This window comes from Dunckerocampus dactyliophorus, chromosome 6, assembly GCF_027744805.1.
Source record: "Dunckerocampus dactyliophorus isolate RoL2022-P2 chromosome 6, RoL_Ddac_1.1, whole genome shotgun sequence".
NCBI classification, from domain to species: domain Eukaryota; kingdom Metazoa; phylum Chordata; class Actinopteri; order Syngnathiformes; family Syngnathidae; genus Dunckerocampus; species Dunckerocampus dactyliophorus.
In genome coordinates, this window is record NC_072824.1 from 9616937 (window position 1) to 9633351 (window position 16415).

General features: G+C 39.4%; 1 protein-coding gene across 7 annotated transcripts in view; it reads right to left on the reverse strand.

Moving 5' to 3' along the window:
• Window positions 1-14425, reverse strand: part of sh3gl2a (SH3 domain containing GRB2 like 2a, endophilin A1) — a 39277-nt gene extending 24852 nt beyond the window's left edge. For 5 of the 7 annotated variants that reach the window (XM_054778884.1, XM_054778883.1, XM_054778881.1 and 2 more), the window contains exon 1: window positions 14190-14425. In XM_054778884.1, the coding sequence (XP_054634859.1) occupies window positions 14190-14234 (45 nt within the window). In that variant the 5' untranslated portion in view covers window positions 14235-14425. The remainder of the gene's footprint in view (window positions 1-14189) is intronic. The other 2 variants (XM_054778886.1, XM_054778885.1) reach the window with 1 other exon arrangement.
• Window positions 14426-16415: the final 1990 nt, after the last annotated feature.

Consider the following 16415-nt stretch of genomic DNA (forward strand, 5'->3'; position numbering starts at 1 on the left):
TTTATTCTCATAACAGTCTAACTTTTTTCGCAACCTCATTTCCAAAAATTACAACTTTAGTCGCTGTTGTGATTGTTTTTCATAATATTACGGCTTTAAAAAAAAAGTCTTTCTTTAATATTTCATCTTTAATAGGCATGGGCCGGTGACCGGTTTCAAGGTATGTCATGGTATGAAAAAGTCACGTTTTCAACACAGCTAAAACTTTCTCTCATCTCTTCAGTATGAGAGAAAGTGGAGGTCCAGTGCGGCCACTATGTGGAAATACTTGGTCATGTCCTGTGTTATTCCTCGTTATTCCTCGGAGATCGAGACAATCTGGTTTTCGAATCTCCGTTGGGCATCTCCGTGTGGAGTTTGCATGTTCTCCCTTGCGTGGGTTTCCTCCCACATTCCAAAAACATGCATGTTAGGTTAATTGGCGACTCTAAATTGTCCATAGGTATGAATGTGAGTGTGAATGGTTGTTTGTCTATATGTGCCCCGTGATTGGGTGTACCCCGCCTCTCGCCCGAAGTCAGCTGGGATAGGCTCAAGCATACTCGCGACACTACGAGGATAAGCGGCATAGAAGATGGATAGATGAGTTCCACTTCCATCATGTTCTATTATATATTGTTAAAAATATAACTGTTCAACAGAAAGAGGTTTTTTTCTCTTCTTTCCAATAAAGTTATTTCAAAATAACTCACTAATAAACACATTTTAGAGCTGTAATTGTAATACCGCCCAAGGTTATCATACCTTCAAAATTTCATACTATGTCTCATCTTTATGCTGCTAATACGATGTTATCCATCCATCTATTTTCTATGCCGCTTATCCTCATTAGGTCCCGGGGGTAAGCTGGTATGCTGGAGCCTATCCCAGCTGACTTCGGGCAAGAGGTAGGGTACACCTTGGACTAGTCGCCAGCCAATCGCAGGGCACATATAGACAAACAACCATTCACACTCACATTCATACCTATGGACAATTTAGAGTCGCCAATGAACCTAACATGCATGTTTTTGGAATGGGGGAGGAAACCGGAGTACCCGGAGAAAACCGGGCCTCAAATGGCCCCCAGCCTGCACTTTGGACACCTCTGCTTTCAGAGGACACCTCTAGTGTCCAGTGAAGTTGGAGTTTGACCAAGATTTTCCGTGTTGAATAGAGAATCCCCCCTTTTTCAAGCTGCAAGACAACCACTCTTCCTCCAGTCAGAAGTGGACGCCTGCAATGTCTCATGCTCTGAATAAAACATCAGCCATGGCCTGAATACTGATGATGATGATGATGATGATGCTGCCAGAGGAGGATTGGAGTGAGCGGCGCAGTGCATCTTCTCGTCTTCACATCATTTTCCTTTTTGGAGGCTAATTGAGTTTCCTGCACCGGCACCCAGAATGTCAGCAGCTAAAAATAGTTGGCTCTGCTGTGAACAAATACGACGCCTCAATACAGAGAACACTCCGACCTTGCACTCTATGCTTTTTAAATACTTTCAACCAACAGCTAAATAAGGGGAAGGAATAGGAAGCCATCATCCAAATGGAAGCGGCTTCACTGGTGAGTGTCCAGGGAACAACAACAATAAAGGTTGGGAGGGGCGCAGCAGCTTGAAAAACAACCTCAGGTTTCCTCGCCACTTGGAAGCCCTGCAGAGGTCTCCATCGACCGAGCAAGAGAAGTGAAGGTCACCAGTCTTATTCCAAATGATTAGCAATGTTTCCAAGCTGGCATGATTAGCAAAAGATGTGCCGGAAGGCGGGGGGTCCGACATAAAAAAGTCCCAGTTAATAATAAATAAAAACACATAGAGCAAGTCATGTTTTAATAATACTAGCACTTGGTATTTTTGTCATATTTGGTGTGTTTTTATGTTATCTGTGATTTTAACCTTTCTATGAAAAAACATGGCTGACAACTGTGACAATCTGCATTTTTCAACTTTATCATTAACAGTTCATTTAGTCATTACTGGTTTGGTTTGGTTTGGTTTAGTTTATTTGAACATGAAGGTTACAATGGAATACATCTCATGAATCATTCTTTGACAGTTCCACATGTCCAAAAGGAGTAGGAAGAAGCAAAGCTTATTTAATCCTACCCCCCATCCATTCTACATCTAGTACAGTACATGTTGTTCACTTCCTGCATTCCATCTCATGTTTTATATAATAATCAGTGTAATAGATGTAGCCCTGTATAAAATTATCCAACATACAGTGCATGATAGGAAGTTAATTATTGTGATAATGCATTAAAGAGTTCATAATATTTTAAATGGTTAAAATATTTACATCTCATATGTACAGTTTCATAAGTTAAGCTATTTACAGTTCAATAGTTGAATAAATAACGTTTTATGGTCATTTGCAATATCTGTTATTTGAAAGTGTGGTTGATGTACAACATGTATTTCTTTTTCTAACTTGTTAGTAGCAGTTTGTCAATCATTTCATTTCTGTATTGTCATTGGGTCTCTGTAAATGTGACAGCCAATCCAAATTGTTGGGACGGGACTAAGAGAAAGTGCTGGTTAGACAGAGGGAGCGGGAAGTAGAAGGACGTTATCGTCGGGACAGTGCACAACGAGACATCGTTAAGTAGTAACAAACAAGTTTATCATCAAAGGTCGACTACCCGTGGTCCTGATATTAACTTCTTGTGAACTGCAAAAGGTGAATATATGCTGTAACTACTTGTTGTAGCTGTAAAAGTATGGAAATGTAATGCCATTTAGCAATCGCTAGTTAGCCTAGCAATCGCACATGTGATTAGGCCTTGGTATCATAATTTAGCATTGTGATGTGTATCCAACTAAAGCTAACGCTAATTCGACATGAGGTAGTGTTTCATGGTAGCTCAATGGAGTTTATGTGCTTAAAGGAGATGATGCTTTCCCGGTGGATGGGCCCTGCTGTTTCTGGCTGTTTCTACTGTCCCTGCTGTTTCGGCTGTTCCAGTTGTGCTGCTGAACTGTGTTTTTGCCCTGTTTGCTGTATTTCGGATATGATTCTGGGCTGGGCCCGCTGAGTGATGCTGCTCTGCCTTGCTTTGCTGCTGGACGCTAAGTGTGCTAACATCAAAGAGAGCATCTGAAGACTGCATATCCACACCTTATCGGTATCCCTAACCACTCATAAGGATTCGTGAGTACCCAACTGACTTATTGTGCACGTGCTTTTATTTTCTGCTCTTCTTGAGTGAAGTGGCCATTTTGGTTTTAGGCCTCACCGCACCCAAGCAACGACACAGGCCTGCAACTGGTTGAACTAAGTTTGAACTGGGTTTAAACGAGGAAACTAAATAGTGGTACTATTTGGACACTTTCAGTTATTATTGTAATTTAGTTTTGCTCACTTTATTGAGACTAAGAGGTAATTTGACAGACGTCAAAGCATACAAATTCATCCGGTATTTTATTTGGGAAAGTTTACAGTCATTCAGTCATTCTACATTTTTTGAAAGATCCTGAGCATTATGGAACAAAAAAGTCAAGTGGTAGACACAAAAAAAATCATCACACCTGGGCTGAGCCGGAGGGTCCGATTGGCTGTATATATTTAGACGCCGCATCGAAGGGCTGAGCCGTACGGCGAGGTCGCCGCCATATTGGATGTGGCAAGAGCGGTGACGATGCCTCATTCATGTGCTGCAAACCAAATCCCAGGGAACACTTCACAGGTAAGACTTAACAATTACCTTTGATAGTATTTGGCCAATAGACTAGCAATGTTACAAAACCCGTATTTTAAATCTGACACTGGGCATGCATGCTCATGCTGGGTGTTCACCTTAACAACAAGCTGGACTGGTCCGTCAACACCCACGCCCTCTACAAGAAGGGCCAGAGTCGCCTCCACCTGCTGAGGAGACTGAGGTCCTTTGGTGTGTGCACAACTCTTTTACGGACCTTTTATGACTCTGTGGTGGCCTCAGCCATCTTCTATGCTGTGGGCTGCTGGAGAGGGGGCAGCACGGACAGGGACAGGAGCAGGATCAATAGGCTGATCAGGAGAGCGAGCTCTGTCCTGGACGGTCCTCTGGACTCCGTGGAGGAAGTGGGGGAGAGAAGGATGTTGGCTAAGCTGACATCCATCATGAACAACACCTCTCACCCGCTACATGACACTGTGGGTTCCCTTAGCAGCTCCTTCAGCAGCAGACTGTTACACCCACGGTGTAAGAAGGAGAGGTTCCGCAGGTCCTTCATACCGACCGCTGTCAGGCTCTACAACACCTGCACCACCTGAACCGTGTGTCACTATGTATTCTTTACTTGCGTATCTTGCTTGCTGCTGTAACAAGTGAATTTCCCCGCTGTGGGATAAATAAAGTACAAATACAAATACAATACAATTTGGAGAGTCCGTGGAGACGTTCTTAAAAATGCAATTTTTTCATCGGATATCGAGCATATTTTCATTCGTATACATGTTTGTTAGGTAGATTACTTCTTCCCCTTCAATTATGTATCAGATTTATACTGAGTGTTAAACCACATCGACTCATACGACGGCTTTCAATGTTAAGTCCAAATTTAAGCCTTTCAAATTCATGGATCTGAGCTTCAGGACAAGTACAGTATGTAGGGTATGAATTGACTTTAATATCTATGTGATCTATCTATCAGATGAAATTTAAATAATTTAAATAAATTCTGATGGTGTGAAATATGTTTTTTTTTTTACCTGGAATTACTACATGTCGTGTTTGCATTGTCCTATTTTCCAATATGGATGCCTTGATTGTAAACATAAAAGCAAATAAAATATGGATAATTTAGATATCATTATAAGAAAATCATGCTAAAAAACATTGATTTTCTCAAATATGGATGTTGGTGGATTTCATACATCGATGATAGCTAGGAATTTCTTGTGGTTAGTGTGAGGTGAAAAGGAATACACAGCATGCTGCTGCACTGCAGTGTGAGGCATATACATGAAAAATATGACACTTGACTTTCTTCCCTGGTTCTTTTTGATGATCAATATCGTTTCTGCTTAATATTTGTTCCCTCTTGTGGCGCCAGTCACTGCGAACTCCTCAAACTACGGTGTGGGCCGAGGGTCCAACAAGACATGCGCACATTAACTGGCATTATTAACAAGTTAACTTTAAATTCTGAATTATAATAATTATTAAATAATAAATAATTACAATAAAAAAATATAATAATGAACATATAATTATTTTAACATTTGTATTATTATTTGAATAATATTGGGAAAAATTATTTGATAAACAATATTATATATTTTTTTATTACATCATTTATTGTTACATATGATATTACTATGTCAATATTATTGTTGTTATGATATATTTTATATATTTTTTTTTTATTTATATTTACTTTATTCATTAGTATTATTATAGTCACCTTTGGTGTTTCATTTTCAACAGAGGTCTATTGAAATTCTGAAAGGCTCTCATAAATAAAATAATAATAATAATAATAATAATAATAATAATTATTATTATTATATAATAGTAGTTGTACTAATTTGAGTCATGTGAAAGAAAGAGATTTACAGTAAATAAATATGCACCATAATAAATACAGCATAATTATGATAATCACGTAATCAAGTATTTCCCTCGATCAAATACAAATTAACTTTCAACATTTATTTAATGTCATTTTTCTGAATAAAAAAATATGTTTCTCTCAGTTACAATAAAAATAAATAATTCTGGACTGTTCATTTGTTTGTACGGGGGTAAACTCACAAAATCAAATACTGATTTTCCCCCGCGTACATACGCATGGATATTGCATTTGTACTCATAAAATATGTTGGGATTTCGGGGGTGGCAGGTCTGCTTAATGCATCATATTAAAACCCACCATAGTCGAGCGTCCATTAGCATTATTAAGAATGCTATGGTCTTCTTCCAGCTGAGACGTCCATCACTCTCTGTCAGCCCCTCCCAATCTGCTCCTGCATGGATGCTCAACTCTTTGTCGTATCTCCCCCCCCATCTGTTATCTCCCAGCTGGATCTACTTTACGTTGTACTGCAGTGCTCCTTTGCTGAGGATCCAGGCTGCATGAGTCACCCATTTGCAATCTGCTCCCCCTCAAGGCCTCGCTCACGCAAGACACGACGACGCACACCTATCTGCACACCTATTCCTTCCTGCATGTGCACATACAATTGCTCTAATGGACAAAGAAAACCAGAACAGCTGCAAGCAAGTATGTGTATTAGTATTCTGCACACACTGGTGTCCCTGCATAACAATAAAAGATTACTACTCCATTGCACGCTCAAGAAATGCTCACATCCAGTTTCGATATTATTTAGATCACATGCCCATTGGGGGCGTCACGACGGCGACATCTGTTCTACGTGACTCATGTGACCCTGATGTAAAAGTTGACTCGTGACGTAAATAAAGAGCACCACTCTCAATCAAAACTGCTACTGCTAAATAAATTACAGAACGAGTGAAGGAACGTCCCGCCCCGCGAGGCTTTCCACACATTCTCCTTCATGCTTCTGCGCTTCCATTCTCTTTCAAAATGGCTGCGTCCTTGGCTGAGAGCGAGAGAGAGATGTCTCACGCCGGGGAAACGTGTGATTACCAAGCAGGGACATAAATTACGAGAAGTAGCCCGGAAAAGTGACACCCTGCACAAAAGTGACAGCGAGGGTATAATAAAAATGGCAGGGTCTTCCTCACATGCTGCAAAATACAACCACCTAAATGCTAAGCGGCTGATTAGCAATTAGTTATTAAGGCCGTATGGTGACTGCAGAATTTTTGGGGGTATGCCATCTGTCTGATCCTCATGAAACCTAAGCCAATTTGGTGTCACTTCCATTAGTTTGAACTCAAGATGCTCCAATGTGGTTATAGCAGACGCTCCAAACATGATTTCTCATAGGAGATAATGGAAATAGAACTGATCCGTGCCAGGGTCAAACTGTGGCCATCATGACACATTTCAGAATTGCACAGGCATTGTTTAAAGCAACATTTTATCACCGTTAAGTGCCATAAAAGGCTACAAACCAAAAATAACGTTCTTACATGACATTCTTACTTCTCGATCAAGTGTAAAAAGAAGTTAACCAGTGTAAAATGTAACCCCCCCCCCCAAAAAAAACCCAAATAATGTGATAACTTGCATGGCAACGCTAGAGTATTAAGACCATAAAAAGATGTATGGTAATCCCTCGCACCTTCATGCTTCGAACTGCGTGGCTTCACTCTATCACGGTTTTTCAAAAATATATTAAGAATCATGATGTTTCATGGTTGAGTACAACTTAGTAGTAGTAAAAAAAATGGATATTTAAGCATAATTTACGTATTTATGGCCTAAATTAAGCATTTTCAAGAATGAAAATGGCTAAATGAACTAAAATACAAATATAAGGCATTCAGAAGACGCAATCAAAGACATTGTGATGATGTGTAGTATTCTGCACTGGTCGCTAGGTGTCAGTAATGTTACTGTAATGTTCGGTGAGACACACAGGCACCGGACTTGATCGCCGGAACAAAAGGCTTTTATTGCCGGTTTGAATTATCTCACAATAGGCGCAATAACGCACACCAAGCTAAAACTCAACTTTGAACCCCCCCCAACTCAGCTCCTCTGGCACCATAACACATTTACAGCAACAAAAGGCGTATTTTCTCTTATTATAATGGGTAATGGGATTGTACAGGTGACTATAGGAGTGTTATTTATTGTCTAGAGGGCTCTAATAATGTTAACAACGTATTGAGGAGGTCGTAAATCGGTTGTCTATGAAACTATGAAAATATTCAATTTTTAAAAAAGGAATCCTACTTCCCAGAAATTCACTTATCACGGTCTGGAACCAATTAACCGTTATAAATAAGAGATTACTTAATGTGGCTTGCCAAGGTGATTTTTGCATTATTTTTGAACATTCTTCACTGGCATGCAAGTGTAAAAAGAAGTTAGGCACTGTAAAACACCTTAACTTTTACAACAAGTGATGCTGGAGTCTTAAGAGCATAAAAACAATCATTTGTATTGTGAAGGCGATTTTGCCCTACAGATTTTTGAACATGCTTAAGTGTCTTACAAGTGTAAAAGAAGTTAACCCCTGTAAAACAGCCTTGCTTCATTTTCATGACAAGTGACAATGTGAATGGCGATGCTGCAAATAAAATCTACTGACAAAGTGATTTTGCAGTCTTACAAAAACAAATATTTGTATTGCCAAGGTAATTTTGCTTTGCAGATTTGTGAACATTCTTAACTGTTACACAAGTATAAAAAGAAGTTAACCACTGTAAAATAGTCTAGCAAAAACTTTTGTAAGTGGCAATGTGTGTGCCGACACCAAGTCTTGAGAGCATAAAAACGAATGTGTATTGCAATTTTTGCACTGCAGCTTTCGGAACATTCTCAAGTGTCTCACAAGTGTAAAAAGAAGTGAACCACTGTAAAACTGTCCTGTGTAACTTTGACAACAAGTGACGACGTGTATGATGCTGGTGACGCAAGAGTGTAAAAACAATATCGTGTATTGCCAAGGTGATTTTTGGCGTCTTAATTTTCATTTCAAGTGTAAAAAGAGGTTAACTGCTGTAAAAAAAAAAAAAAAGAAAAAGATACGTCAACGGTCTTGATTTCAGACTCTTTTTCTTGTCTTCTCACACTCTTCTTCTTTCGCAAAAAAAGCCAATAAAAGTCCAAAAGCGTCCTGAATGCTGCCTTTTCTGCTGTATTCTCTGACCCATCAGTAGGTGGAAAAAGAACAAATCAATACACAATGATTTTTACATCAGTAAGACAAATACCGTCACATCACCAGCTGAAAGCATTCCTATCAGTTATTCAATCATTGCTATTAATTCTTATGATCTTCAAGTCAGGACCCCGCATGCCATCCAATGACAAAGGCTGCACTTGCTAATGAGCTATTAGTGCAGATAGGCTTCTTTATCTGATTCCTTTAAGCTTCACGTTCATCCCCCGACCCCTCCTTGTGTTCTAGTGGTGTCTGTGTGTGGCGATCCTGGACTGGGATTACTGGGTCGTGGCACAGAAACAGAGGATTGGAGGACTTGTGTTCAAAGACTGTACATCGCTCGTTACCAAAGTTAAGCTACACTCTTTTATTGTTATTGTGTTAGTTTTGCAGTGGTTAACGTTCTTTTACACTATGACGATTAAGAATGTTAAAATATCACTTGAGTGTTTTTTGTAATCCCACCATCAAAGGGGATAAGTGATGGCAAAATATACAGTATCAAAATACGATGATAACCATAGACCAAGAAATGTTGACAGTTGAAGAACCAAATGTACTCGCACCTCAGGTCTTCACATTCGCTGCATGCATGTTACACGGTGATTGCACCATTGACTTTGAAGTGCTTATTTTTACACTTGTATGTTAAAAGGCGCGATGCATGGAGTCGACCCCTGCGCAATGTCTCCATCACAAGTATGATGATAACCATATATCTAATAGGAACAAACAGAGACATAGGTGGGTATAGCAATCCATATTTCCTATGGAAAAAAATTCAAAATAGCCTGTTTTCTACCTTTAAGGTTCTGCTCGCAATAATAAAAATAATAATAACAATAAGTCACGGTGTTCCAAACTCAACCAACACATTGGTGCATTTAGTGCAACCACAAAGTGGCAATAAACTCTTCACACTCAAACCAACTCTTGGTCCAATCTCCAATCTCTCGATGATACTTTCCTCGCAGCTTTACTGTCTAGCCATTCATTTTCTATACCGCTCAACCTTTTCAGGATTGGTTGAGGCTGAATCAACAGCGCCACTGCTGGTGGCAGCCATGTAGTGCACTCTATTTTCCTTCATTTCAACGGTGTTGACATGTGTTGTAGTATTGTCAACTTCATAGCTGAGCAGAACTATTGTCTAGTTACGCAGCATTAAAATGCGCACAGTGACTTCCTGCAAAGTATTAACATTGAGCAGTATTAACCTGCATTCTCCTGCAGCGATTAACAAAATGCGCCCATTTTAAAAAGTTTTTACTGTTAGCCACTTGGAAGAAAGATTTGCACTCGTATGAAAACTTTCTTAGTCGAAAAATACAACAGAATCACCACAGCAGATCTATTAGATAAGAGTACAAAACCGTCATAAGTGAATTTTTGTTAAGAAGGATTCCTTATTTATAAATGGTATGTATAAATATACAGTAGGGCCCTCTAGACATAAACTAATGCCCCTGTAGTCACCTTTACACTCAAATTCCCTAATATAGTAGATATAAGACAAAATAAGACATTTAAGACATAAATAAAACTCATACTCATGTGTGTTGCTGCAAATGTGTTCCGGTGATAGGGGAACTGAGTCGGGGGTGGACAAGAAGTGGCATTGGGGGTTCAGAGTTGAGATTTAGCTTGGTTTGGGTTATGGCTGCAACAGTAGCCCATGTTAAGGATTATTGAGGCTGTTGTTGAAACCTGCAATAAAAGCCTGTTTCCCGGCAATCCAGTCTGGTGTTTGTGTGAACATTACAGTGTTCCTTAAGTTTGGCAGGTGCACTTGAGGGAAGAAAGGCGGCGTGATTCAACCAGGCTGCCGCTGACCTGCTGTGAGAGGTCTGGAGTGGGCCGTCACAGCCAATGTGACTCACCACTCACCAACACTCACGGAGCTCCTTCAAGCCTCCACTGCTTGGAAGGAAGGACGGACATAATGAGCAATTGATTGATTGCGTCTTTAAGCCATTGACGCAAAATGGAATGCAGTACCTGCAGCAGAGGCGCTGTGGATTCAGTCAACTGGATTCAGTGAATCTCCACTCAAACAGTATGGCCATCGTCTTTGTGGTCATTGTCATTACACAAAAGGCTCAGTTGAACAGTTATAATAAAAAACTACTAAGAGTCAAAGCCAATATTCTTTGACCCTTTGATGAGCTACTCAAAATCACCTGGCGAGTGAGGAGACCCCTTTGTTAGTATATCCATCATAAGGCTGGCCACTCAAAGTGTTCATGTTCATTTAACAACCACACACAAATAGTGTTATGAGGACAAGACATAATTGGTATAATGACAACCAGAGACTAAAGTTGTCCAGTGACACTTGAAAAAGTTAGTACGTACCCCATGAACGTGACATCCAGTTGTGGCTTCACTGTGAGACAAAAATGAGCTCCGAACTAATCACATTCCTCGTTTGTTTTAAAAACAAATGTCGCTGTGGTAAATAGTCACATTTGGATGCAAAGACCAGAAGCCAGGCAGATAACTCTAGCTAGATAGCTAGCTAGCTGCCGCCAATGTCAAGTACAGCCAGTCACAGACAGGCAAAGCGTGTAAACAAAGGTGCAAGCATAGTCTAACTGCAATAGGTTTGGTTAAGGGAGTGCTCAAACATGCTGGCATCGATTGCCGTAGCCTGTGTCAAGCTGTTATGCTGAAGGTAAGGCAATACGGGACAAAGTCCATCCCTTGTCGGCTCAATACAACCCTGCAGACATGTCGGATTTTTGCCGCCGCCGCACGCTGATCGGTTTTTGTGATCTGCTTTGAAAGGTGTTTATCGACATACGGCGATCACGTTTTTACAGAAATCGGCTGATATTGATTTGCGGCCGATCAATCGGAGCATCCTGAGTGGACACTTATTACGCCATCATTGCATAGTCTAAATCAGGGGTCACCAACGTGGTGCCCGCGGGCACCAGGTAGCCCCCCACGACCACATGAGGTGCCCGCAAGCCTGCTTTTCATTCAGGTTTTCAGTTAATAATAAAAGAACGGTAGAAAGAAATGCATTCTGAAATACAAAATGTGAGTTGTGGACACCAGCATTTTGTTCATGTTCTGGTAAAACAAGCATATTCGCTTTGTTTGGGTTTAAAATAAGCTCTGAAAATAAATGTTACAAAAATGAGTAGCTCTTGGCCATTTCATTTTGTAAAAGTAGCTCTCACAAGGAAAAACGTTGGTGACCCCTGCTCTAAATACTTGTTTTTTTTTCTTTGCCAAGAAAGCATGCAACTTAAGCAAGCAGCTGAAAATGTAAGGCACTTGAAGCTCTAACTGCAAAAACTACATTAAGTTTAATCTATGATCAGAGGAAGCCAAAGTACCTGTCAAAGACATCAAGGAACTGGACAAATATTGAAGATGACATCATCTCCACTACAAGGATATTAACTCACAAAGACTTAAAAGAAAAACTGCACTTTTTTTTGAGAATTTTGTCCATCATCCCAATCCTAATGTGAGACATGAGCAAAAATGTCTCTCTTTTCTGTGCGTTCTGAAGATATAAAAACACGTAGCTAAGAATACACGTAATTGGAAACACATATTCCGCCCATAAAGCCCGCTGGGGGAAAAAAAAGCCAACAACGCTCCATTTACATATAATGTGACATGCATATTAACCAAGCTACAGCAACATTGTTATTGTTATTAGTATCATTGTTACGCCGATCGAACTACATTACTGGGGCACTGACACCTTGCCACACCACACGAGCTACTAGCCGGCTAGCGACTAGCTTCACCACACACTGGCCTGCAGCGCGTCAGCGTCGTGCTCGCAATGCCTCAGGCCACTACCAAAAAGGTAACGCTACATATTGGAGCTGCCACCACTGCTGCTGTGTTTTTGTTTTGGAGTTTGGAAAAGTTAACGCAAGGTGAAGGCGTTCGTTTCTATGTTGCTATGTGAACTCAACGCGCCTAGCAAGGAAGTTCCGGTAATGCTTAAAATGACCAAAATACGGCAAAATACTGTAAGTATTACATGTTATCATAAAAGTACCTGTTAGTACATGGTCACAGCATGTTTATATAACCATAAAACCTTGTTGGAGGTGTTTTAATAGCGGCCTTTGTAGGCAGGATAGGTGTATCCCATTACACTCAGTAATGAGCTGACTCTTTTTGGCTGTTTTTATATCTTTAGAATGCACAGAAAAGACGTGTGTTCATGTCTTACAGAATGATTTTGGATGATGGGCAAAATTCCAAAAAAGTGTATAACAGATTTGACCAAATTCAACAATGTTAAGAAACACATTTAATTTATTATCCATCACCAGTAAGTTATTGCTGAGTTTATATACAGAAATTACTTACAATCTTTTACTCCAGTATTTATCCTCAATGCTTTGATTTACTTTTGGGTGAAGCTGTTAAATGACAGCCATTGACACTTGAATCACATACTGATTATTTTATTTGATGGTGTTGCATTGAAGCAGAAAACTAAAAAAAAATATCACTTGCATGCTTTTTTATGTGTCCATACACTTTTGGACATATAACAGAGGTAATCAATTATATGGGCATTGGGGGTGTAGTGGTTCACGTAGTGGTGCATAATACCATTACTGTATCATAGAGCTGCGGTTACATTATTCTGTAGTGACATGTGCAGGGACAAAACATTAGGGACACCTCTCTCTTCCTGTACACTGTGATAGACAGTGCTGTGTGAACCACTACCGCGGTTGTAATTTGCATCACAGGACAGTAAGAGAGGTGTTCCTAATATTTTGTCCCTGTCATGTTGCTAGATTACAAGGTAGGGGTGTCCAAACATTTTCCACCTGTGGGCTGCATACTGAAAAATCAAAGGATCTGCTCCATTTCTTTTTTTTACAGTAGGCATCCTTGGTTTATTTGGAATGTGCTGCCGGCCGCACTTTGGACACCCTCGCATGACAATGTATGGACAGGTTTTACTGAAGTGTCCTGCTGTGTGTGTGTGTGTGTGTAAGATAAATGCTCTTAGAGGGCGCTAAGGTCATGGCGTGCCGCAGATGAGAGAAGCGGATTTCCGCCCAGGCAGTCAGGCAGGGAGGCAACTTAACGATTGCATAACATCCATCCATCCATCCACTCGTCCTGTGTGAGCATTGGCTGCTGGAGGGAGGGGGTAATGTTAAATAAATATTTTTTAAAAAGGGGTTGTTTCGGCTGCCATGTCACGTGATGCTGAGACGCGGAATGTCATCTGAAGGGTAGGATGGCTGGATGGATGGATGCAGTGATACTTTTAACCTAATACTTATTACTACTGCTACTACTACTAGTAATGACAATAAAAATGCATTTTGGTGCAATGCTGCAGACGTGAAGAAGATGACACAAACACACACACCAATGCCTCCACCCTCACACACATATATATATATATATTTTTACAAAACAGCAGCATCACATTCCGCAGGACGTCCTTACCTGAGTGGCTTTGTGGAATTGCTTCTTGAGGCCCGCTACAGACATGCTGGTAGTGTGCTGGTTCCGACCCAACGAGAAAGATGGACGCTGACAAAAAAAATGTGCTACTATGACTAAAAACGCCTATTAGTGTGTTGTTAAACGTGTGGTCCTGATGGAAGAAGAGGCAGACGCTAACCTTGCTTCGTCTTCACTTCAGGGATCTCCTCCTGCGCCAAGGGAAGCTACCCGGCGGTGATTGGACGGTCAAGGACACACGTGACTCGCACAGCTCGACGTCAGAAGAAGCTCCGGTTAAAGGCTCCGCCCCTTGTCCTCTTCTCAGATGTACTCGGCTTGTTCTGCAGGGTGTAAATGTCTCATTTAAAAGCATTCGGATGGCTGACGTGTCATTTTGCATTTTAAGAAAATATCGAGATACACAGAGCAAATAACCCAACATAATTTCAATTTCATTAGAGGGTAGTGATGTGATGGTAGTTAACACCTAAACTGTTAATCCCAGATTATATATTCCACATGCTACCATTACAATAGAAAAAAGGGGGAAAAATAACATGATTTCCGGTGTTTCTTTAGAGTGGCAAAACAGTGCCTCTGCAAAGTATACACACCATTTTGCATTTACCACGTTTTTCTACGTTACAGCCTGATTCCAAAATACAATAAATTATTTTTTTCTCAAAATTCTAAACGCAACTCACCACCATGACCATATGAAAAACGTTTTTTTTTTCCAAAATGTTTTCAAATAAATAAAAAATTTAAAAAATCCTAAAAAAACAAACAAAAAAATCACATACATAAGTATTCACAGCCTTTGCTCAAAACATTGTTGATGCATCTTTGGAAGGAACTGCTGCCTCAAGTCTTTTGGAATATGATGCCACAAGCTTGGCACACAAACAGTATGTATTGTACTGTACTGTACAGACTGGATGTGTCTGTACAGTATACAGCACCATGGACAGCGAACATCACAGCACCAACCAACCAATGACTATCTAAAAAAAATAAAATATGAAAAAAAATCAGCGCGACATAATTAGTATTGATGAGCAATAGTAGAAAATTATGACGACGTATTAGGGCCACATTGAGGGGAAAAAAAAGAATCTGTAATTTTGAGAAAGTCGTAAATTTATGAGAATAAAGTTGTACATTTATGAGAAAAAACTCGTAATATTACGAGAATTAAGTCTTAAATTTACGACAAAAAAACTTGTAATATTATGACAATAAAATTGTGGATTTACAAGAATAAAGTCGTAACTTTATGTTGTAGGCATTGCCTGAGACAGCTATGAAAAGGGGGGATTTATGTGACCTTTGGCCTTGGGCATGTGAAGGGGACGGGGTAAGTTAGGCGGAAGTGGCGGAAGCCACATGCGGGAGAAGAGCTAGACATGCACATCTGTTTGTGCTCAACTGCTCTGTTTTGCTGCAACGCTATAACACGTGTGACACATAATTTCTCATAAATTTACGACTTTATTCTCGTAATATTACAAATTTTTTCTCGTAAATTTACAACTTTTTCTTGTAAATTTTACAAATTTATTCTTGTAATATTACATGCTTTTTCTTGAAAATGTACACTTTATTCTAATACATTTATGACTGTATTCTCAAAATCTCACAGGATTTTTTTTCCTGTCAATGTGACCCTAATAATCTGTCATAGAAAATAGCACCTCCGGATCATTTCATTATTATCATAAGAATATGCATGCAAATAAAATAAATTTAAAACTGTATGAAAAAAAAAATACAACTCATGAGAATAGCACATAAAATAAATGGAAGCAATAATTAAAACATATCAAATATAAAATACAAAAAAAATGACAAGTGAAAAAATATGCATATAAACTGAATTATATGAATTATCACAGCGGAAAATAAATTATTTATTTTTTAAAACATTGATTATCACTAATACAAGATTGTTACAATTTAAAGATACGGAAGTAACAAATACTAAATGTAATTTAAAAACACGATAAGCACTAGTGACACATGTAAATAAAATAAAAACAAAATATATCTGATTAAAATACAAAAGTTAAAAATTCTGCAATGAAAAAGTGCAAATCTCATATACAAAACTCGATTTTAAATCAAATCATATGCAAATAAACATTCCATATGTAAACAAATCATTAAAAATGTGTATCACACATTCTGCCGTTACAAAGATAATAGTGCTCGGGTGAGACTGACACG